Raw genomic sequence first — 23428 nt, 5'->3', positions numbered from 1 at the left:
TGTTATTTGTTAGTAGTGTTTGCTATTTTTAAAGAATGTTTTCGTTACATCGTAGCCGGTACAATTCATAATTTAAAAAAAAAAAATTTCCAGAATTTTGTTGACAAAAAGCCTAATTAAAACGTGCTGAATGGTGGTTTTAGTTCAAGTTGTCATCTGAAATAAAGATCAAATGTTTACTGACTACGATTGATAATATTTTCAACTTCTAGAGGTAAATATAGTACTGTTTTGAAGTGGCTTTTGTTGTCTGATCAGAACGAAATTTTTTGTTTCATTCACTGATTCAGCTGAAATATATAGGCTGGTGGTCCAAGTTCCAATAAATTGTCATTTAAAGTGATAATGTTGCAGCTTGCTGAGTTGGCCGTAGTACTGATTCTGTGGTTGTGGTTACATCGGAGAAGATGTGATGAAAACATATTCTTGAGTATGTTTTCAAATATATCGGCACTGTTAAGACGACAAAGCAAACCTTGATACGTGTTGCCCCACAAATGGAGCGTGGTCTCCAGTGCTTAAATCAGAGTTGAATAGTATCTTGAATTGTTTCATGTCTCTTTGCAGATAAAGATGTTTCCTAACAATGGGCCAACATTCAATGGACCTCCTATGCGAAATGCTGGACCCCAGCAAGGTAACGGACCTGGCAATGGCATGCAGTGTGGGCCACCCCAGAGACCAACTGGACCTCCTGGACAGTGTGGCCCAGGGCCCCCAGGACCTGGAGGAGGACTGAACCGAGCTGGGCCATGTGGTGGTCCATCTGGACCATTTCCTGGTGGCCAGCAAGGAGGGCCACAGTTTGGAGGTCAACAGCAAATGTATGGAGGGCCACCACAAGGACAGTGTGCACCACAGCAGTTCGGGAACCCAAGAAATCAAGGGCCCAATCAAGGCCCTGGGTTTGGAGGACCGCAGCAGGGATTTGGTGGTCCTCAGCAATCAGGAATGATGGGAGGTCCACAGCAGTGTGGTCCTCAACAGTCTGGGCCATGTGGACCCCAGTCAGGACCTTACGGGGCCTGTGGATCTGGAACCCAAGGTGGATACGGACAGGGGCAGTGTCATAATGGACACGGCCCTAACTGCATGAATGGTGGATGTAACTTTCAAGGCCCAAATTTTCAACAGGGCAGCCAAGGACAACAAGTGTGTAATCATGGGCCAAACTGTGGTCACAGTGGTTGGAATGGGCCTCCTCATCAGAGCAATTTTGCTTCAGGTGGATGGGGACAGAATGGACCAAGACCTCAAGGCCCATGTGGAGGGCCTGGCTTTCAACAAGGCAACATGGGTGGTCCCCAAGGCAACATGAATGGGCCACAGGGCAATATGGGTGGTCCCCAATGCAGCATGAGTGGACAAATGTGTGGTCCCAACATGAATGGACCCCAAGGTAACTTCAATGGTCCGCAGGGCAACATGAATGCACCTCAGGGAAACATGAGTGGACCCCCACAGCCTGGCAACATTGGTGGGCCACCACAGGGCAACATGAATGGCCCCCAAAATAACTTCAGTGGACCACAGGGCAACATGAACGGTCCTCAAGGCAACGTGAACAGTCCCCAAGGCAACCTGGGTGGACCACCACAGGGCAACAGGAATGGCCCCCAAAGTAACTTCAGTGGACCCCAAGGAAACATGAACGGTCCTCAACAAGGCAACATGAGTGGACAGCCTCCAAGGCCACAGTGCTGTCCAGGCCAACAGGAACAGTTCCACCAATGTCAAAACAATGGACCACAGCAGACATTCAAGTAAGTATTCATTGATTATTTCGTGTGTACAAAATGCTTTACGATAATGGCAAGTGCAAGAATATCAGATTTGTTAGAAATTTCTACTGTCTCTTTACATAGATTATCACTGCATTCATTGATTGCTGCCTTTCAAGTTGCACTTCTCAAAGCGCGGGAAATAACAAGAAAAGCCTGATAGTGTTAGCTGTGCCCTTGAGGCAGGGGTTCTTCTGGAGGGGCCAACAGACCAAGGAAAACCATGGTAAACAGCTTTGAAAGAAAATAACACACTTAGTTGCTTAGTTACCTATTGTCCTGACTTGAATGTATTGTTTTTCTTGTCTGTTTCCAGTGGCCCAAACAACCAGCCCCCGAGGATGAGTGGACAAGCTTGGGGAAGCAACCAGGGACAACCTGGTAACCAGGGGAATGGACAAAACTGGGGAAACAACAGCAGCTACCAAGGGCCTGGAAATGGTCCAAACTGGAGCAACAATCAAGGCATGCCCGGCCCCAATCGTATGGGCCCGTCAAGTGTAGGACCACCAAACTTCCAGGGCCCTCCTTGTGATGGGCCGCCAGGGCCCCGTGGTCCGCCACCTGGATGTGATGGGCCACCTGGACCAGGACCTCAAACGAGATATGACCAACCGCCAGGACCCCGTGGAGCACCGCCTGGGTGTGATGGCCCGCCTCAAAACAATCAGCCAAACGCTGTGCCCAATGTGCCGAATGGCCCTCAGCAGTATGATGGGCCTTTAGGGCCCCGTGGTCCGCCTCCTGGCTCGGATGGTCCTCCCAGCAATCGGAATAGTGGAGTTCAAGAACACCGTGTACCTCCACCTGGCTACGATGGTCCTCCAGGGCCTCGTGGACCACCCCCAGGAAGCGATGGGCCACCACCAACTTTTGAAGATCCGCAGAGGAACTGGGGAGCTGGTGCAAATGGTGGGGGTCCCATTCCCTGGCCGCAGCAGAATAATACGGGAGCTGGTCAAGGCAACCCACCGCTTGAGTGGGGTGGGCAGTTCCCTCCTCAAGGACAAGATGAACGCCCTCCTCCACCTGGGTGTGACCAAGAGAGGGAGCCTCCGCCAAACCAAGGATGGAGAGATGACATTCCCCGCCCTGGTGCCCCTGGTCGAGATGATGTTTTCGATCGGCCAGTGGATCAGGCCATGAACGTAGACAGTGCCCCACGTGACAGGAGCCGCTCCTTGGATGGCTTCGATAACTTCTATCGGCAGGATGACTTCGATATTGACATCACCAGAGTGAGGACTTCCCCTGATAGAGGGAGACAAACATCACCAAACTGTGATAGTCGGGGGCGGCGCCGTACCTCTCCAAACTTTGAGGATAGGGGAAGGCGTCGTACTTCTCCCAACTGGGGCAACATGGATTTGGGCCGTACGTCCCCAAATTGGGAGATGGGACAAACTTCACCGAATCGGACCATGCGGGAACAAGGTCGTACCTCGCCAAATAGGGATAGAGGGCGTCGTCGGACTGCATCAAACTTTGTTGATAGGGAGAGACGACAAACTTCACCAAACTTTGTTCAGAGTGAGCGCGGCCGTACATCACCAAGAGGACCACGCCGCACTTCACCTCAGTTTGACAACAGACACGCTCGGCGTACCTCTCCTAACTGGGACCGTGACTTGGCACCCCCTGAAAGGTTGAATCGTTCATCTCCACAACGTGAATGGAGGAACAATCGCTCTAACAATGATTGGAGTTTACCTCCTCCTCGCCGGGATTCCCCGACCAGGATCAATAGGCGTCCTCCTATTCAACGTTTACGAAGGCCATCTCCAGACAACATAGTCAGGCAAGTCTCTCCTACACCGTCTTCATCTGACTTGCGGGAATCGGCAGCTTTTTTAGAGCGTAGGAGATCTAAGTCGCCTAATTTGGCAAGACGTTTATCTCCTGCTCGTAGCCAGGGGTCTAAGATGGATGATGGGAGCTACTGGACTGATCAGAGTAGAGAACAAGGAGACAAGTCACGATCAAGAAGTCGACAGAAAGATGGAAGTGTGACTTCTGATATGCCGCGAGTTTCAAACCATAACGATATAACTAGACCAGAGGGTCGTTCACTTTCTCCTGCACTTGATGTCACTACCAGTGGATCGCCCAGGAAGTTAGGCAGGTCGATGCCAGGGGGCAGGATCGTGCACCAGAGAAGTCCTGAAACTAGTAGCCGTGGTCGTTATTTCCAGGTGCGAGATGAAGTAGTAAGGAGTCATAGTGTTGAGAGGTTGAAAGGAAGCAGAGGTCGACCTGCGGTACGGAGACGAGGAAGTGATAGCACAGACAGGAGGAGGAGTAGCCATAGTCGTGATCGGATGAAGAATAACGGATCGGGGGATGCAAGGCCTAGCATTGAGCGGAAGAGGAAACGTCCTAATGAACAAGAACTAGAAGCATTATGTTCAAGGTCAAGGACGTCCGACAGGTCAAGGTCATCTGAGAGAGCAAGGTCATCTGATCCAGGCTCAACGAGGTCAAGGTCGATCGATGTCAGGAGTAAAAGAAGTAAACCTGATAATAAGACAACAGGGTGAGTTTTGTTTTTCGACCAAGATCATTTTGATTGTCTTTCTGACTTGTGTGGTTCATCTATATTCACACATATTGTTCGTCTCCAGTGACAACACTAAGGAGTTTATCTATCTTGTGATATTTGTGAGTAGGGTGATGTAACTCATGAACTAAACTTACAGATCTATCTAATGTTTTGTGTTCCATATTTGTTGCAGTAATGATACTGTCGTTCCATCACCAACAAAAGCAACCAAGAAGACCGGCCGTCCTAAGGCAGCGACTGTTTCGAAGCCACCCCGGCCCGACTGGGAATCAACTCTGAAACGACCTGTAACGAGGAGAGCTCAGGATGGCAAGCAGTTTGAGATACCCACAGTACCAGACACCAGTCAACCAGGGACTAGTTCCACGCCTTCTGAACAACAGGTGTCTGCTACCAAGACATCTCAATCTGAATCTGATGTAACCATGGCTACCAACCAAGCTAATCAGAGTGAAAAGTAAGTTGCCTCAAGAATCAGGAGGTCATGGGTTTGACTCTGCTATCTCTGTATCCACAAGTAAGACACATTAAGCTACAATGCTTCACTCCACCAAGTAACTTGGTCCATCATCCTATCCAGGGGAAGTACTGGTGGGTGAACCTTCAAAAAGAATGGAACACATTTGCATTTCTCATCTTTTGATTATTTCTCTTTCCACAGAAGTACTGGCAAAGCTGCCAGAAAATCTAGAGACATCAAGAAGTCACGTTTATCAAAGGCGACTGATGCACAGAAATTGACAGATGAAACAGAAGGTGTATCGTCGGATGGTTCTTTCTCATACGACCCATCACCAGAGCGATTCCCGATAGAGGAGGAGGAAGAGGAAGAGTGTGTGGCTGACCACAGCTGGATGAGGAGCTCACCTGCTGATCTCTACTTCAGGAATGATGAAAAGGTATGAATGACAGCTTGGGCTGTTCTCAGCAAGGCTACGCGACATTGGCCAATCTAGGTGGGCCCTTATCAACTGCTTGGGTCTCAATTTCTGACCTGGTGTTCCTCTCTGTTGAGACGCGTAAGTAGTGACGAGGCAGTCTCAGCTGAGTTTTGAAATGACTCCTGTCAGGATGAAGCACATCATCGAAAGTCACCATTAAATTCACATAATTCATTTTTGCAGCTGGGTTGCGTGAAAAGTACTAAGAAGATGGTTGAATTGGAGAAGAAGTTCTACCAGGATTTGGTTAAGAGGAATGAGGTTGCGCTCTCCAAGAAACCCAAATACACCCCCCCAGAGAGACGCGCTAATGTCCATCTACACTGCCATCATCAGCAGGACTCTGGTAAGATTTAGCCTCCAGCAGTATTCTAGCAATGTCTTCCTTTCAGAATTGCAAACTGCAATAGAGCCAATGTGCCCTAGTGTAAGGGGCCATCAGTATTTCTACCTCTCACGTCTCTATATTTTGTTCAGGTTCCGAGAGCTGCTCGTCATCTGAGTCAGAAGATGATGATCTGGAGCCAAACTGGATGGATGAACTAAACAGGAAGAAGGAGCATCCGTACCGTCTCCATGACGACCTGTGGTACAACGAGCATGGTGAGGTAGGTACCCAGATCTAATGGACGACAGTATTCCACTCCAACTAAGCCAGTTAGTCCTAGAAATAGATCAAGACTGCATGAAGCATGTTAGGCATTCCTCTGTCCTCTTTCCACCCCCAATTATCAGGTAATGCAGTTACTATTGTACACATTGCTCCAGGTGACTGCTAGCATACTAGCAACAAGGCTATCAACGGAACAATTATCACATTGCCGATAAACTGGAGCAACCTATTTTTCACTTTTCAGTTGTCCACGTTTCCCTACCTTGTTTTATCTCCTGCTCCCTTACTTGAGCTTTCATCCTCTCTTCCCTTAACTAAATTGTCAGTTATGCTTTCCTTTTCGCTTGCTTTAATTTCCTGGACACGTGTTTAGAGAAAGCGCAGGAGAGTATTCGGGTACTGGAAAGCCAGATATCCGTATCGATTACATCATAATTTATGGTTCAATTTGAAAGGCGAGGTCAGTAGGGCTTTTTATTTATGCACAGATCAATGCTTGTAATATCTGCAGCAGTCAGATTTCTTCACTAATCACATTTTGTGACTTGCAGCTTTTTGTCTTGTGGATTATTGGTGTTCAGCAACTGGCACACACACAACCAAAAGGCCAAATCAGTGCACTTTCTGTGTCTCTTCCATCTCTTCAGTGTTGGTATTCTACCATTACACCCACTTCATGACAGCACCAAAGTCAGATCTTGTCAGCTGCTGACATATCTGTGAAACAACCAATTGAGCTAGCCAAAGATGTTGTCAAGCTGATATGATTGATGTACTATTAGAATTATCAAAGTAATTGATTGTTACGATATGTCATTTGACAGGGATCCATCTCCACTGGTTGATACTGCTGAGGTCTGCCACCACCTTCTGGTCAAAACGCTGGGTCCTCGTTATACATCTCTCTGCCTGTTTCAGATGAACGATGGTCCATTGTGCCGCTGCAGCATCAAGGCTCGACGCTCCGGAATCAGGCATTCCATCTACCCAGGGGAAGGGGTAAGTCTGGAAAAGGCCTGAAGAATGGCTGGTCAACCGGCCAGGCAAGAGGGTCTTGGTACCAATGCACTGGCTGCAGGAGAGAACCCACATTTCTATCTCTGGATCTGCTGGCTGTGTTTTCAAGGACATGGCTCTTCACAGTCTTTCGATTGAGATTAAACCAAGATTCTCAGACTTTGTGTGCTTATCTGAGGCACAGCTCAAGAAGACATGTTGAATGCGTAACTTGCCTTTGACTCTAAAGGTGACAAATATCAAGGGCAACGAAATAATGTTATAATGAATTCTAACCATGTCTCTTTTGTCTGTTTCAGAGAATCACTGACTGCCAACAGAATGCCAGCAACACCAACAAGCTATTCCACTACCGTATCACGATGTCACCTCACACCAATTTCTTGGTAAGTTTAACTCTTAGCTAGAAACTCTTCCCATGTTGTGGCTGAGATTTACCCAAAAGGTTTAGAAGCGTCTATTCTAAAACATCTTGTACGTTTGTTTTCCTGTTTCAGACGAAGAACCCGACTGTGATCGAACATGACGACCATGAGTACATCTTCGATGGATTCTCGCTCTTTTCCCATTACAAACTTGGCAATGTAAGTCCTTGTTCAAATAGAGGTCAAGCCTTTGAACAGGTGGAATGGCTGATCTCTGTATCTGAATGCAATGCCAGGCCAGGCAGACTATAAAGAGCCCACCATGAGGGCTAATCTCTGTATCTGAATGCTACGTATGCCAGGCCAGGCAGACTATAAAGAGCCCACCATGAGGGCTAATCTCTGTATCTGAATGCTATGCCATGCCAGGCAGACTATAAAGAGCCCACCATGAGGGCTAAATGTGGACTGAAAGTCTCCGAGGTGAAATTGAATGAAGTCAAATCACTGAGCCTACATATCAGCATTGATAGAAGTGGCAGTGACGGTCATTAGCACCTGAGATCAAAAGCAGACAAAGAAGAGGATCTGTTCATTGGTCATGTTGGACTCAGGGTTTTAATAAAGATATATATTCGCTCTTCTTTACAGATTCCACTGTGTAAGGTGATTCGTTTTAACATTGAGTATACGATCCACTTCTTCGAGGAACCCATGCCAGTGGTGAGTGTTTATGTATGGGCTCAACTTGTATGAACAGTGAGGTTAAGATCGGATCCTCCCAATAAGAACTTGGTGGTTCCCTTTTTGTGATGTGATTCCATCAGTTTCAGTAGTAAAACGAGTTCCGAGTTCGGGGGGAAGGGGGCTTCTTAACCTCCCCTTTGTCTGCTGAAGGCTACCAGGCCAAATCTCCAGCCATCAACCTATCATAGCAGTCATACCCTTCGTAATTGATATGCATGGAGTTTGTCATTAACCTGTCATTCTCTTGTGGTTTCTTTAAGAACTTTTCAACCCGGAGCCTGGATCTGTTTGTTGACTACCTGTTCAGTGAAATATTGGAATTGTTGGATCTGGATTGGTACGGCCGTGACAATGGTGAAAGTGGATGTAAGAGATTCCATCTCATGCCGAGATTTGTCAGATCTTTGCCAGGTAAGTGGTTTATTTTGGTATAAAACAAGAACATTTGTAATTTTCTTTTTCCACAAATGGAGATTATGTGTGGAATCAAAACCCGTCAAAATCTAAAAGTTAAGTATCACTGTTTATTATGGCTTGTTGTCTTTCAGAAAACGGGCGTGAGATTCTCTCCATGAATGAAATAGTCAACTTCCTGGTCAAGAGCTCCAAGTTACTCGTTGACCCCGCTGACCTTGAGAAGATACAGAAGTATGAGGCGCACGAATGGCAGGATATCGTTGACAGTCTGCGTGGGATGATCGTCATTCATCCGGGCATGGTAGGTGGACCATTTAATCGAGCTGAGTGATTTACTTTCAGATTGTTTGACACACATGACAGAAGCAAACCAATTCACCATTCATTACTTTGACCTCAACCCAGTTAAACTTCTCCCTTTCTTCCCTCATGGCACTCAGCTTAACACAAGTATTTTCCTTCACAGAAACCAAGCTCAATTCGAGTTGACCAGTTTGACCGACATGCTGGTGAATATCCAGTTATCGTTCACTTCGGAATCAAACCTGCTCAGCTGAGCTATGCCGGTGACCCAAAGTAGGTATCTCAATATCTTCAGCTTTTCTGTTATAGACATCAGCACTAGATGAGATCCTGGTCCATCGCTGGTTAACTTCTCAGTTAGGGCTGGTGCTCTGCTGTATCCTCAATGGAGAAGATCCTTGTAGGCTGATGTGTCTACCTCAAGGACACGTCCTATGGTCAAATGCATCCTCCTTGATACGATGTATTCCAGCACTGAGATCCACCTCGGTAGACCAAGTGATGTTGTCCCTAAATTCTGTTCACCTCTTGTTTCTAGCTACCAGAAACTGTGGAAGCAGTACGCGAAATATAAACATCTTCTTGCCAACAAACCCAAGGTCACGCCGGAGGACAAGATGAAGCTGAATGATAAGGAAGATCAGTTGCAGGAGATCAGAATGAAGAGGTGAGAATCAAGTCATGACTAGCAGGCGACTGATCGATTCTGTGCCAGTGGTATCAGTAGCCTTCTATCAGCAAGCTTTTCAAGATGACATCAACATTGCTTTGAGGTTCTCATTGAAAACATCAAAGTTATAACAGTCAACGACTGAGTTAAATTCAAATGATTTGATGTCTGTTTCAGCACGATGAAGCGAGAAGTGACTGTTGAGATCAGTGGTGAAGGTTTCATCAAGACTGGCATCCGCTCAGACATGTGTCAGCATGCCCTACTCCTCCCTGTCCTCATATCACACCTGCGCTTCCACCGAGCGCTCGATGTCCTAGAGAGACAGATTGATTATAGGTTCAAGGATAGGAATCTACTACAGGTATAAACTGGCAGGGACAACTGTTGCTAAATGTGGGATTTCTTCCTAAAATTCTCGATCAGCACTTCTCATGTTCTTAGTCTTCTATATTGCTGCTGCTCAATCAGCTGCCAGTTGAAGTTGATGTCCGATGCAGGTGACTCACATGTGGATATTACAGTAACGGACCTAAATCACAACCCATGATCATCGGTCAAACACCGTACTTTAATTAGTGACCATCCTTTGTTGCAGAGGGCGCTAACCCATCCTTCCTATCGTGTCAACTACGGCACCAATCCTGACCATGCGAGGAACTCCTTGTCTAACTGTGGTATACGACAGCCTGAGTTTGGAGACAGGAAAATTCATCATGTTCATTCAAGAAAAAGAGGTGAGTGAGAGACTTATCCCTAATTGGCCCTGTTTGTGCATATCTGCTTTGTTTAATGAAGACCTCATGTAGCCTGTATGCTGACAACATTATGGATATCCTGAGCACACTGGCAGTTTTCTTTGAAATGTGGTGAACATATCCCCCCATGTTTTATTTGCAGGTATTAATACTCTGATCAACATCATGTCTCGTATGGGGAACAAACATGAGACGGACTCAGAGATCCATCACTACGAGAGGTTGGAGTTCCTGGGCGATGCTGTCGTCGAGTTTGTCTCCAGTATTCATCTGTTCTTCATGTTCCCTGACTTGGATGAAGGTGGTCTGGCCACATTCAGGGCAGCCTTGGTCCAGAACCAACATCTGGCCGTCTTGGCCAAGGTGAGTTATGTTATGTTTTTAAACAAAATCTCTCCTTTCTCTCCTGCTGTCTTTCAGAAGCTGCATATTAGTGTGGGCAGTTGGTCCAAGTTTGAACTCTCCTAGGTTTTAAAAACCTGACACCCCTCGTGTTTTTCATCCGACGTCTGATTCTGACTTGTTTCATCATTTACTTCTTCACTACTTCCAGACTCTCCATCTCCAAGAGTACATGCTTTATGCCCATGGGCCTGACCTCTGCCACGATTCAGACCTCAGACATGCCATGGCCAACTGCCTCGAGGCGCTCATGGGTAAGTCTTAGAGTTTCCCAGTATTTCAGGGTGATTTCCATACTAGCTATCTATTTGAAATGCTGACTCACTGTTCTTTCAAATTGAACATGTTGAATTACTTCAAACGTGTACTTCTGACTCTGTATATATTCCTTCCAGGTGCCCTCTTCTTGGACGGAGGCATCGAGCTTGCTGATCGCATCTTTGCTTCCACATTATTTGACGATAAAGATCTGCACGGAGTGTGGGAGAAGCTACCCCAGCACCCCCTACAGGAGGAAGAGCCATCTGGTGACCGCCACTGGATCAAGTCGAGCGCCGTTCTACAAAACTTGCTCCGCTTTGAAGACATGACGGGCATTGAGTTCAATAATATACGTCTGCTTGCACGGGCTTTTACTCCTAGGAATCTCGGCTTTAATAATCTCACATTGTAAGTCGTTCTACGTGCCATGTTTGCTTTGTTTCCATGGATACTTGGAGGCGTTAGCTGTAACTGTGAGCGTTGCCTCCTGAGAAGTTCCACAGTTCAATTTGAAGTTAACTTATTACTAAACATATGCTTCTTCTCAGTACAGTTATACCAGGTGTAGGGGATACCAAAGAAAGTCTTGCTTTGCTCGGGGAGGAGAATAATGCATAAGCTGTGGACTACTGTGTAGTTTTTCTCTGCTATTTCCCAGCAATCATTGCAGATCTGTTTGTACAAGTACCGCTAAACAGCCTGGGTTTGTTAGAGTATCGATCATATCTTGATCCTATCTTTCCAGGGGTCACAACCAGCGCTTAGAGTTCCTAGGTGACACTGTCCTCCAGCTGATCGCCTCAGAGTATCTCTTCAAGCATTTCCCTGAGCATCATGAGGGACACTTGTCTGTAAGTACAAAAGCAAAGTGACTCGAAGTGTTCAGCTACTATGTACTTTTCATGTAGTGTGGTTTTCTTCTGAAGATTGTCTCTGATGTCGTGTCTGTCTTATAAGCCTTGCCCTTCTATCTTACAGCTTTTGAGAAGTTCCCTAGTCAACAACCGCACCCAGTCAGTGGTGTGTGACGACCTCGGCATGACAGAATTTGTCTCCTGCCAGGACGACACGAAGCAGAAAGAGATGAAGATGAAAGAGAAAGCTGACCTATTGGAGGCGTTCATCGGCGCGTTATACGTTGATAAGGGACTTGATCATTGTAAAGTGTTTGCTCAAGTGTGCTTCTTCCCAAGGTTGAAGGTATGTTGTTTCTGACCTCGGACTTGTTGCTTTGCCAACATCTTGATGATGTTGCAGTTGACATGTATATGCACTGATGATTTGAGGAGGGGCTTCAAAATGACTCATTTGCAGAGTTAAGTTAAATTAACTAGTAATTTCTTTGTGCTGGTGTACATTTCAGTTCCATCCCTGAGTGGTAATAACTGCTGCCCCAAAGGCTAATTGTGTGTCACACACACTGACTTTTCTGCAGAAATTGCTGCATAAATGGTGTCATTTCATATGCAGGTTTTCATCATGAATCAAGAGTGGAATGACCCTAAGTCGCAGCTCCAGCAGTGCTGCCTGACCCTTCGAGAACTGGATGGGGGAGAACCAGATATTCCAATATACAAGTAGGTATCATATTTATAACACAAGGGTATGCTGGCCTCTGCTCCACTCTCTGTCATTGATCCTCGATGGACGGATGGAAGGCTGATCAAACCTTTTCAGTGTATTTCTGCTACGAATGAGTTATTAGGCTTGTTACATGTAGAATAAGGAAGAAACTTGCTGCAACACACTAGTGGTCTGCTGGTACAAGTCATCAGTTTACTCAAATGGGTGATGTTTACAAACTGCTAACACTTGATGTGCTCATTCTCTCCAGGGTGCTAGAGACCACTGGGCCGACCAACACCCGCCGTTTCACCGTGGCTGTTTACTTCCGTGGTACGAGGCTTGCGACGGGATCCAGTCACAGTATACAGCAAGCTGAGATGAACGCCGCCACGAACGCCCTCAGTAATAAATCACGTAAGTATATTTTCTGGAATATTTTGTAATGAACTTGTTCATTCTTGTCGATGGTGACTTATTTTGATAGTTCATATACAGTGGCTGATATGAATAAAGTCTAGCAAATGCTTTTACTTCAATTTTGTACAGAAACGCCTGGTGTAAATGTACATGGAGTTTTAGATAAAAGCATTTGCTCGTCTTTATTCATATCACCCAGTGTTGATATGTTGTCTGAAGATGTGATGCGATGGAAGTTTGATGACACAGATTTGATTTTCAAAATGTTGTTTTCCAGACCTATTCCCGCAGCTAAGTCACCAAAAGATGTTTATTGAGAAGAAGTATCACCAGGCTGCTAGGAGAGCTGCTTGCGCCGTGAGCAAATCACAATCAAAGCTTTCAAAGGCTGCCATTGAAGCCGACTCGAAAGCTTCACAGTCAAAGCCTCCATGACGAACAGGCCAAATTCTTACTAGGAGAGTCCAGATTAGGAAAATACATGTTGTGAATGAGTGTGGATTGCCATTGATGTGACTGGACCTCTGAGGTTCCTCTTTTTGATCTCTGAGGGCCTTTGACTGTTGTTTAGGTCTTATACTTGGTCAGAGACTGTGGAAATGTGTGAGGACTTCTTCTGTGCAAAGACACTGTTGATTTTGGCTGTTCCAATTCAATGAACTGGAGAAGTAGTTCATGGAATGACAAAATTTATCAAACAATTACGACTATGGCTAAATGTATATGTTGTGCGCAAGACTAATCGTGATGATAAGTTGGATCCTCTCATTTCTCATTGGAACCACTCCATAGCAATGAATTGCTTAAGTTATATGTATGATATTGTGTTTGGTGCTTTTAATAGTGTAATATATGGATCTTGTGAAGTTCTGCCTGTTGAATTTCGTTATTGATGTAAATCATGTCTAAATTATCAGTTAAAAGGGTCCATGTCTAGAATTGTTCTTGTCTGGAAGTGCAAGTTGATCAGTGTTTAGAATCACAATTTGCCCTGGGCCGACGGGACATTCCTAGCATTTTGTCAAACTGATCCTCTGATGTGGAAGACAAGTTTGCAAAGGCATACCTGTTGCTATAAGTTGGTCAATTTGGTAAGGACAATGACATGCTGAGCTAGGTTTTATGTATGTACTGTACTTCAATTGTATAATAAGCTGCTTACTTTGAAGTTGAACGATTGTCGACATGTTCACATCTGTTTATGTTCGTATCCATTCACTCTTTAGATTAGTTCTTGAATAAATTCATTCAGTTGGTTTTAAAAGTCTCATAGGAAGGTGATTTTCTTCGTGTACAAAACTAAGTACATGTAGACGTATGTACACATGTAGATGACATTTGATGACTGTACTCCGATACATTCTCATTACTCTTTAGATGGGCTGTCTATCAAAGCTAAGAATACTGAAACATTCACTGTGCTGTAAAACCCTGTAGGACTTGTGGTGACAAGGCACTCATAGAATGGTTTTAATGTGTCACATAGTATCATATTGTGTTGTAACCTGATTAAAATGGTTCGATTCCTGTACATATCAAAAGAAAATAAATTTTGTCGTTTTTTTGTAGAGCTGTCTTGTCTTTCTTATGTGAAGGTCCAAGCAAAGGAAAAATGTGACCTGGCCCACACCTGGCTGCCCAAGGTCTGTGAGCCACCCTGGGCCAAGCCTGGTCCTGACCTGGCTATATTGATGTATTTTTGGTAGCACGTTCTGCATAAGAGAAAGGACTTTGGGAGGATTCACCAGTCTTCTAAGATGACTGTGGTCCCAAGTAGTACTCAAGTTGTACTTAACACCTTCAGCGCCGAACTACGTAGATCTACGAAGCCCAAATCCCCTCCTTGAGCTGGTTATCGGAGTCTCATGGACTTCATGAAGGAACTACGCCATCGCCATCTTCAGGGCAAAGTAGGAACTGAAAAGACCAAACGGTATTTTCACGGTACTTTCAGTTCCTGCCTTGCACTGAAGATGGCGTAGTTGTCCGCTTCACCGCGAGACAAGACCACAATTGATTTTTTAAGCCTTTTAGCAGTTAAATTGTCAATGTTTGAACGCGACGCATCAAATACTGCGTGCGGTTGTGAATCTGAAATTTAGATTATGTTATTCCGGACAGTCGGGCAAGTAAATGGTGAAAAATAAACTGGTGGTTGACCACGGAAATTTTTTGATAATCGACAAATTAGACAGACTTTGATATTTCCACTCTTTTCAGCCAACTGGCAGAAAAAACTCAAAACACGCCCCCTATTACCCAATTAGCAAAATTCGAAATTAATTTTTTCATCAAATAATTTCTTTATATCTGTAGACTTGCCACAGCAAATATTTTTTCAATACCTCTCCAAATATTTACTTGAGAGTTAAAAACATGCACTCGTCTAATTGATAGGCCTCGACCCTCCAACCTATTAATATTCATTAGTGGTCTTGTCAGACTTCTGTAGGGACGCTCCCAGCAGTTTGAAAGTCCTGTGAATGTATTAGTGTCCTTTTCTCTCATGGAGCTGCATTGGACACTGTGAGGTGTCACATCCTTCGAACTAAAGGGACAAAGCTCATGTGCCCTCATCAAATAGCACTTCAGGTTAATTATAGCTCAGTTAGTTGTCTCGAACCAGGTACCACCCAAGAAGTACTCGAGCAGTGTTTGAGGAGATGATATGAATAAACACCAGCAAATGCTTTGTCTTCAAGTGACGATTGTGGTTTACCAGTTACTCTAAGCACGGGTTACTCTGGGCAGAGATTGGGTGTCAGTGTCTTAAGAGCGTACAGCGGACTGTCTGCAGGATGCCTCATCCAATACTAAAGATGCAGGCTTTTAGCACATCTTTAGGGATAACCATACATCGTAAGGATAGGATACAACACAAGTTTGAATGTCCGGGAATAATTCGCGTCTCTTTACGAGACTAAATCGGACGCTCTGTAATGTCACATCCGTCGAACTCCAGGGACACATAGATACACACATTGAGCGCCAGTTATTTTCCGTGAGTAGTGGAGAAATGGGACTTTGTCAGTAAATTTTTTTTATCTAGGCAGATTTTGCAAACCCTCACGAGTGAAGATGTATGAAAGATGGTCTGTGGTGTCATGAAATCCTGCTTAAGTTCAGTTACGCGATATTCGTAAATCGGCTCAATCATTGATACCATGATGGCTATACAGATATAGGAAACCAGACAGAGCTCTTCAGAACTGTCGTCATACATAGACGTTGGTCTCCGCAAGGCTTGGAAAAACGGTCTTCTTCTCGATCGTCAACTGCTTACATACAAGTTGGCTATCTCATTCGGGGTTGAAACGGGATGCAAATTAAGTTACGGTACAGACTCTGGCTATTTCGTCCCTGACCGCAGGCGTGAGGTATTTTTGGTGAAGAAGGTGCATTTGGTAAGTGCATAAATCTCACTTTTCGAGAGTGTCCCCCAAGCTGAGAGACCGAAGGACAAGAGACAAAGGCTGATGATATGTCATTCTGGATTGAACGGGATGCAAATTAAGTTACGGTATAGACTCTGGGATATTTCGTCCCTGTCAGCAGGCGTGAGGTATTTTGGTGAGGAAGGTGCATTTGGTGTCGTTTGGTAAGTGCATAAATCTAACTTTTCGAGAGTGTCCCCCACGCTGAGAGACCGAAGGACAAGAGACAAAGCCTGATGATATGGCAACTTTTATTGGGCAAATACATAATATATACTACAAAACTTAGAATTAGTGGCCGGCATGCGGAATCAGAAAAGGCTGACCGTAAATTGTTGCACGTGAAGATAGTGTAGTGTGTTTATCGAACTTGTTGAGAGTGATCCGCACACTTATTGACCGAAGGACAAGAGACGAAGGTTATGATATGACAACATTTATTTGGCAAGTACATACATATGAATAATGCAAAACTTGGAATACAATAACACAACGTTGATACTGCTGACGCCGCTTGAGCCGCTTGAGCAAGCGTGTCAAGGGATCAGATGTTGGGTCAGTGCGCATGCGGGGCATGGGATGGAGGGTGGTGCACTGTGAGTGTCGATAAGGAGGGGGGGGGGGGGGGGCAAAGGCAAATGACAATAGCATAATAACAATTGAACAATGTACAAGTCGTAAGTAACCGTGACCGCTTTCAAGGTGGCAAGAACTGCTTGCTGACCAAAACAATGACATATTCTGTTAACACCAATGGAGCATTCTCTTGTACTGTATTTTAGCCCAAAACCGCCCAATCAAAATGGTGCCGAGACTCGATTGACGTTTATTGTCTTCAAGAGGAAATTGATCTCAAAACTGATATGGGCCTATAGTAGAAATAATATCCTACCTAAAATTTAGGCCTTCTGTTAAATTAGGCCTGCCTTAAGAAAAAAGAAAGAAAACCTACAACCAATTCCTCTTGAAAACAAATATATCAATAAGGCTCATCCATGCATCATTTGAGTAAAACAATGTAGAAACACATTTTTGCCGTGATGAAGAAATAGCTCCATTGCTGTAATGTTGCACTTCTTGTGCTGTGAAATAGCTCAGATACGGTAAATGGATTGCCACATTGAAAACGGAACAAGAAATAGCAATATTCTGGATCAGCGAGTACATACATGAAGTGCTATTGATTTCAGGAATAAGCACATATTTTGCAAGGTTCACTTTTAACAAAGAGTAACAATGTTCGATGTTGAATTTTCAGGGTCGAAAACAGGCGAGTGTCAACCCATTCTGAGCCAACAGCATGAATTACAACAAGAAAAGGGTCAATTCCGTTGGGAACTGCTGTTCCCTGATCATGGCTCTTGACTACTGGCCTGGAATAGAAAGGGAAGATTTAGATACCAAGAAACATTGAAATATTCAATTTAAGAAATTGAAGTATTTGATCATTTTTCATGACGTTTTTTTTAAAAATCTTCTATTAAAGCATATCAGTAATATGTCTATAAACATGTTTATGTCTGTGACAGCCTCGTTGGCACTAATAAGATGAATCAATTAAATTGAATTGTCAGGCAATGGTGGTCAACCTGCCTCGGGTTTGTCCCAATATCAGTCACATGATGACGGATCTAAAGCCTTGAACTGTAGCCAGCATATCGAATTTTATCTCATTTACCTCATGTGTTCCACAAATCTGGCATCCTGAATATTTGTCTCTCAGAAGTGGCCTCGGTCGCATTGGCTCGATTCTTGGGACGGGACAGCGAAACCACACGAGATGGAGCAATCCACCTGAAAAAATTGGAGACAATTCGAATGCTGCTTCAGTGAACAATGGGCGATCTGTTCAGGAGACGTCTTTCAAATCGCCCACTGTTTCATAAACGAGAGCTGGACAGACAGTTCCAGCTCCTCTTCGTAGATTTCCTTCTTCTAATGAATACATCGCGTTTTGTCTCGACCACACTTGCATAGCTATTTACTTTAAGGTCACGTGCAGGTCTTATTGGTAATTGCTGGGGTGAAACTTGGTACTGCGGGACAGACTTACATGTCCACAAAACGCAATGTCACTGCTGGACTGATTTACAAGTCCACAAAACGCAGAATCGGACATGGACATCATTACCCCAGCAAGAACCCAATGTAACCCCACAAATAGGGCCGTTTATAATGTTTAAGACACGTTTATACAATAACAATGCTGAAGCTATTGCCTGCAGTGACCTTGCTAATGATTTTTATGTGGGAGGGGCCAGGGACCGTGACTATTGATAAAGTCCTCACGATATTATATTCGTCAACAATGGGGCACAGACTTTCAGATATTTTCGTGACTGACCTATATTACCAGTACAGTCCAATATATATTTCTTTTTTTTGACTGACCTCTATTACCAGTACAGTCCAATATCATTCTATTCTTCGTGACTGACCTATATTACCAGTACAGTCCAATATATATTTTATTTTTCGTGACTGACCTATATTACCAGTACAGTCCAAATATACTATTTAGTCTGTATATTATTCTAGGGCTGGGTGGGGGATGGGGAAATTCTCCAGTGACAAACTTTTGATTGTCATTCTGGTTAAAAAAAAACACGTCCAAAGAGGAAATTTATTCTCATAACTTTTTACAATGCTCGAAAAAAAAATTTTAAATGTTCATGTGGCGAGTCGCCACATGTACCGACTATACCTGTGGATCTAAATATATATATCATCATTGAAATCCTCAGAGAAATTAAACCAAGACAAAAAAGGGTTCCATGCCCTTGGTTTCCATGTACCGCGAATGATGCTAACGATAGGATTTAGCTGACAGGATTTGGCCACATGAACCCCTCCAGTCCAAAGACGCGGGGGTCGTCAGATCAATTTGAAACCGCCATGGACATCACTTCTTCCCCCTCACAAGTCGGTCGCGATGACCTCCATGTGCAAACCATTTTGGCTGTGGATGCCCTGGTAACCCATGTCGCCTAACCAGACATAGCGCGCTGCCTGACTAGAAGTTACCGCCTCTGAGACCCAGGGTTGAGACACTGGGGTCTGCCCCTAGCTGACAGGTGGCTGGAGATCCATATCATAGAGCGTACCAACCGGGTATAACCGGCTGGACTGGTACACCCCATCAGGCTCAGACTCCCCAACGGAGTCTATTGAGCGCAGCCGCAGCGCCAGTTAATATGGATGGATTTACGTCGTCAAATAACTGTCGACCTGATGAGCATTCGTTCACGGCACACAGAGTTTATCGGGGTTGGGGGCGAAAAGACAAGACCAGGAACTCCTATGGGGTCGCGGGCGCAATGCAACCCGAGGAACGAGATGCACCCAAAGTACAAACTCGAAAATAACTGGCTCATCCTTCGCCATAGGTGTCAAGTATGTACCACTTATACAGACAGGCGTCATTAACGTTGGGTAACACCTCACAAGGAGCAATACCAAGCATTTTTAAGACCTCATATTTAGCGAAAGGGTGTGACAATTATGATAATATATCAGATCCAATACCAGTCCCTTGACCAAACCCAACCATTTCTTGAAAGTTCAAGGGACGTCGGGGCTTCTGAAAGAAAAAGTATTGGCCATGACAGCTACGGTAGATAGATCGAAGTGATAGATGGGCTAACTCTTTATCTGAAAAGGGCGGGTAGCGAATTTTTTTTCCTGAACTTTGGGGCACTATAGTGTACATTTGTACAGGGACTTTCAGCCAATCAGATTTCGACAAATAAATGACGTCAGAAGTCATAGAAACTTTAGAGCAGTTGGTAGAGCGCTCGTCAGAAATTGCAGATTACGATGTTCGATCCAAAGGTCGCGAGTTCGAATCCGGTTGTGGACAACATTTTTCTTTTTTATTCTTTATATTTTATTTTTATAACGCGTTTCTTTTCCCTTGTTATTTAGATTTTAGATATTTGAGTTATTTCTGCAACATACCAACAGAAAGGACAATAACAATAGCCCATCTCCAAGATCCAAGGGATAGTCCTTTAGATATCATATTAAGTATGAATATACAATGAGACTTGTCTCATGTGAATGGTCTTCCTCCAGTAGGAATATGTTTCTCTGCAATGAGACTTGTCTTTCGATACTGCCTCGTGTGTATGGTCTTCCCCCAGTATATTTTGATACTGTGTACTTCAAATTTGATTAACAAGCACAAAACAATACTACAAGCTTACTTGTTTCATGATGACGCCGCGATGACGACACAGATTTATCGGATTCTGATTGGCTGAGAACCTGTGTACAAATGTACACTGCACTGCCCGAAAGGTTCAGGAAAAAAATTCGCAGAAGGTTAAGCAGGCGTATACAGTTAGATATTAAAATAGTAACAAAATGGCCGACATTTATCTTCGCACACCATCTTTATACTTGTATAGGGGCTGTAGGTAAAATTCAATGGTGACCAGATTATAACTGCTCCCGAAAGAAATTTTAAGTAGCCTAAGTATTTTGTTTGCTGCTGGTTTGCTGTGGCTTTCAGCAGCTTCCAACGACGGCACAAGGATATCTTTGAAAGCCACCACGTGACCGCAGGGCCAATGCATTGGTGTCATTATTCACATTTATCATCTTCGTGACCACGCGAAAACATACTTAAAGCTGACATGACATGCATAAAAACCCAAACGACCAAGTTAGAAAACACAAACGCCCGACCACCAAACGACCAACTGCACTTGAAACATGATAGACACCCAGCGACAGGTCTCACTTGACTGCACAAACACAAGTTCATTGACGAGACAGGTCACAGAGAAAGAAAAAAATAAAAAATATTCCTCGAGCGGGTTCGACCTCGGAACCCTCGCCACTACATTCTTTCCGTCTTTTCTAATTTGGCCATAAGGGTTTTTATGCATGCATGTCAGCTTTAAAGGGACAACCTGGGCGTGGGATTTCCCTGGCCAGGAGGATAATACCTATGATTGCCACCATGCGCCGCCACTTATCTCAAATAACGATTTTCGCCAGTGTGCGAGGCAGTTTTGGACATGACCTGTGAAATTCAGGCAGGCCTAAGGTTACACCCAGTTTTTGTGCACTGTTTATTGCAGTTCAATGATGTATTTCAATTTTCCTGTTTGGACTAAAAAGTCACGGTTCTACTGGGAGCCATTTTTAAAGGAAAACCACCATATCTCATACCACAGTTGTCCCTTTAATACCACTGAATACAAGAGGGGGTATCACTAAACCATGGTCATTTCATAACACAAGCCGGGTAACAACTGGCAGGGTTTATCAAAGCTCTGGGATGCTGATCTCCGATTGATCCTCGATCGTCGCATTGTTGGCAGCACAGAGGTAAAATGAGACGATTGGTAATTTCTGCCATGTCTTCAGGTAAATGTCTCTGAACTACTTCGATTGTATGCCTTATCTTTCTGATCCAGTCAAGTTCCTCATCATACATATCACATGTAACAGTATCAATGGCTGATTGGTTCAGAGATAGAATGTGTTATGAGCACGTGACACATTGCGCCAAGCACGTGGCGTGTGACGTCATAAAACATGGCAGACATGACCGATCGTCTCATTTTCTTGCTGCCAGAACGATATAGTACCATAGATAGGGTATGGGCCAACAGTGTCCTCCTTTCAAAGGTCAGCTGAGCCGCGTATGAAAATATTCTGGATAGCAGTAGCGGATTTAGGGGTCCCGCATGAGTCATCCCTTTTTCTCATAGAAATGAATTTTTAGGGCACCTCTCCTAAAGAAGTCAAGATTTTTACAAGCCCTCCCCCTCATTTTCAGGATTGCACCTTCGGCTCTATAATGAGTTCTCATTGGTCGGGCAGCGCCCCCCCCCCCCCGCTTCTTTCCCAAATTTCTGGATCCGCCACTGCTGCACAGATGAGAAGTTTCAAAAGAATACATGTATGTGCGATCAAGGAAGTTTCGATAGAGAATAATAACTCACCATGGTGGTGTTCACGTCGTATCTTGTGATAAACCAGTTGGGCAGCACGTGGTGTGCTAGACAGGACAACGTGTCTGGCGTCTGCAAGAAATGAAAATGAAAAGATAAGATAAGATTGTACATTGTATCAGACAATAGTTGCAAAATTTAGGGAGAAAAAGTTGTGGAGAAATCAGGCTGAACTTACCAATGTTGAACCAGTGCTTCGACTTGGCGTCGACACAACTGAACGCTTGTGTTCCCAAAACCGGTCTGTCATACCAGGAGCACAGCCAAATTCAACGCCCCGTATTGAGTACGTTACGTCAGAGAGGTTACCAAACCACTCATCTATTCAAATTGTGATTTTCAATCAACTTCATTGACCCATACACGAAAATGCTCACCATATAAAGCTGATTGGTCAAATACTGGTCACGGTCGGGTGAACAGGAGTCGGGCAACAAGTGACATAACTTCGCGGAAACTTGGCTTTTGTGGTATTTTTAAACGAGTCTACGTGACGTAACATGATTGTTGAAATTTATAGCCAGTAGTATTCACACATGGCAATTTTTTTTTTAATTCAAGTTGAAGTTGGCGCACCGAGCAATTGAAATTGGTCCGTTTTCGCGTACGTTGGGTGCGCTCAGATGAATTGATAGCTTATGCTGCTCCGCCTGTCCAGCTGAGAGTTATGGCTGGTCAAATCGTGTTTTTTTCCCCACCACGATCAGCTAGCTAGCAGCCATCAGGCTATATCAATGGCAGGTGTCTGTTCAGAACTTTAAATGACTTCATGAAAGAACTACGCCATCGCCATCTTCAGGGCAAAGGAGGAACTGAAAAGACCTTTCTTGTCTTTTCAGTTCCTCCCTTGCCCTGAAGATGGCGATGGCGTAGTTCTTTCATGAAGTCCATGAGACTCCGATAACCAGCTCAAAGGAGGAGGGGATTTAGGCCACGCAGATCAACGTGGTTCGGCGCTGAAGGTGTTAAAGAGTTGTCAGCTAGATATTGGGTACAACCAGTCTCGTGAGATCAGATATACCAGCTGGCAGATGTTGGTTGTTCCATTGTCCGTCCTTGTGAGATGATTACGATGGTACAACCAAATCAGTTGTCTTGTATCACCCATGTAGAACGCAAGTGTAATGTTGTCGTGTACAGCTAAAGGACCCTTTGAAGGTTTTGTCAATGTCTTCCCAACCTGACCAGATAACCAGCTGGAAGAGGTTCG

General features: G+C 44.5%; 1 protein-coding gene and 2 long non-coding RNA genes across 3 annotated transcripts; 1 reads left to right on the top strand and 2 right to left on the bottom strand.

Annotated features, from left to right (window-relative positions):
* The first annotated feature begins 77 nt into the window (after positions 1 to 77).
* LOC135501106 (uncharacterized) lies at positions 78 to 14365 on the top strand. Its single transcript, XM_064792910.1, has 25 exons — positions 78 to 214; positions 568 to 1763; positions 2098 to 4314; positions 4514 to 4798; positions 5003 to 5240; positions 5466 to 5628; positions 5760 to 5890; positions 6814 to 6894; positions 7212 to 7298; positions 7410 to 7496; positions 7929 to 8000; positions 8285 to 8435; positions 8573 to 8742; positions 8908 to 9017; positions 9283 to 9411; positions 9592 to 9778; positions 10013 to 10151; positions 10315 to 10535; positions 10726 to 10828; positions 10970 to 11243; positions 11581 to 11686; positions 11814 to 12035; positions 12306 to 12412; positions 12670 to 12815; positions 13096 to 14365. Exons 2-25 carry the CDS (start codon positions 574 to 576, stop codon positions 13251 to 13253), a joined length of 6774 nt encoding a protein of 2257 aa, XP_064648980.1. The 5' UTR covers positions 78 to 214; positions 568 to 573; the 3' UTR covers positions 13254 to 14365.
* A 2307-nt stretch (positions 14366 to 16672) lies between these two features.
* Positions 16673 to 18740, bottom strand: LOC135501565 (uncharacterized). The gene is made up of 2 exons (XR_010449612.1): positions 17931 to 18740; positions 16673 to 17625 (listed from the first exon to the last, which is right to left on the bottom strand). It is a non-coding gene; the product is annotated as an uncharacterized LOC135501565 (long non-coding RNA).
* A 799-nt stretch (positions 18741 to 19539) lies between these two features.
* Positions 19540 to 22547, bottom strand: LOC135500942 (uncharacterized). The gene is made up of 3 exons (XR_010449545.1): positions 22397 to 22547; positions 22210 to 22290; positions 19540 to 19832 (listed from the first exon to the last, which is right to left on the bottom strand). It is a non-coding gene; the product is annotated as an uncharacterized LOC135500942 (long non-coding RNA).
* Positions 22548 to 23428: the final 881 nt, after the last annotated feature.

Source organism: Lineus longissimus, chromosome 17, assembly GCF_910592395.1.
Source record: "Lineus longissimus chromosome 17, tnLinLong1.2, whole genome shotgun sequence".
Lineage (NCBI taxonomy): Eukaryota > Metazoa > Nemertea > Pilidiophora > Heteronemertea > Lineidae > Lineus > Lineus longissimus.
This window is presented reverse-complemented; position numbering and strand designations above follow the sequence as displayed.

Excerpts from the sequence above, each read along its gene's own strand:
- LOC135501106 (XM_064792910.1), top strand. The coding sequence starts at position 574 with ATGTTTCCTAACAATGGGCCAACATTCAATGGACCTCCTATGCGAAAT. Across the intron at positions 7,497-7,928 it reads CCCATTACAAACTTGGCAAT|ATTCCACTGTGTAAGGTGAT; the intron begins GTAAGTCCTTGT and ends TCTTCTTTACAG. Across the intron at positions 9,412-9,591 it reads CAGGAGATCAGAATGAAGAG|CACGATGAAGCGAGAAGTGA; the intron begins GTGAGAATCAAG and ends TGTCTGTTTCAG.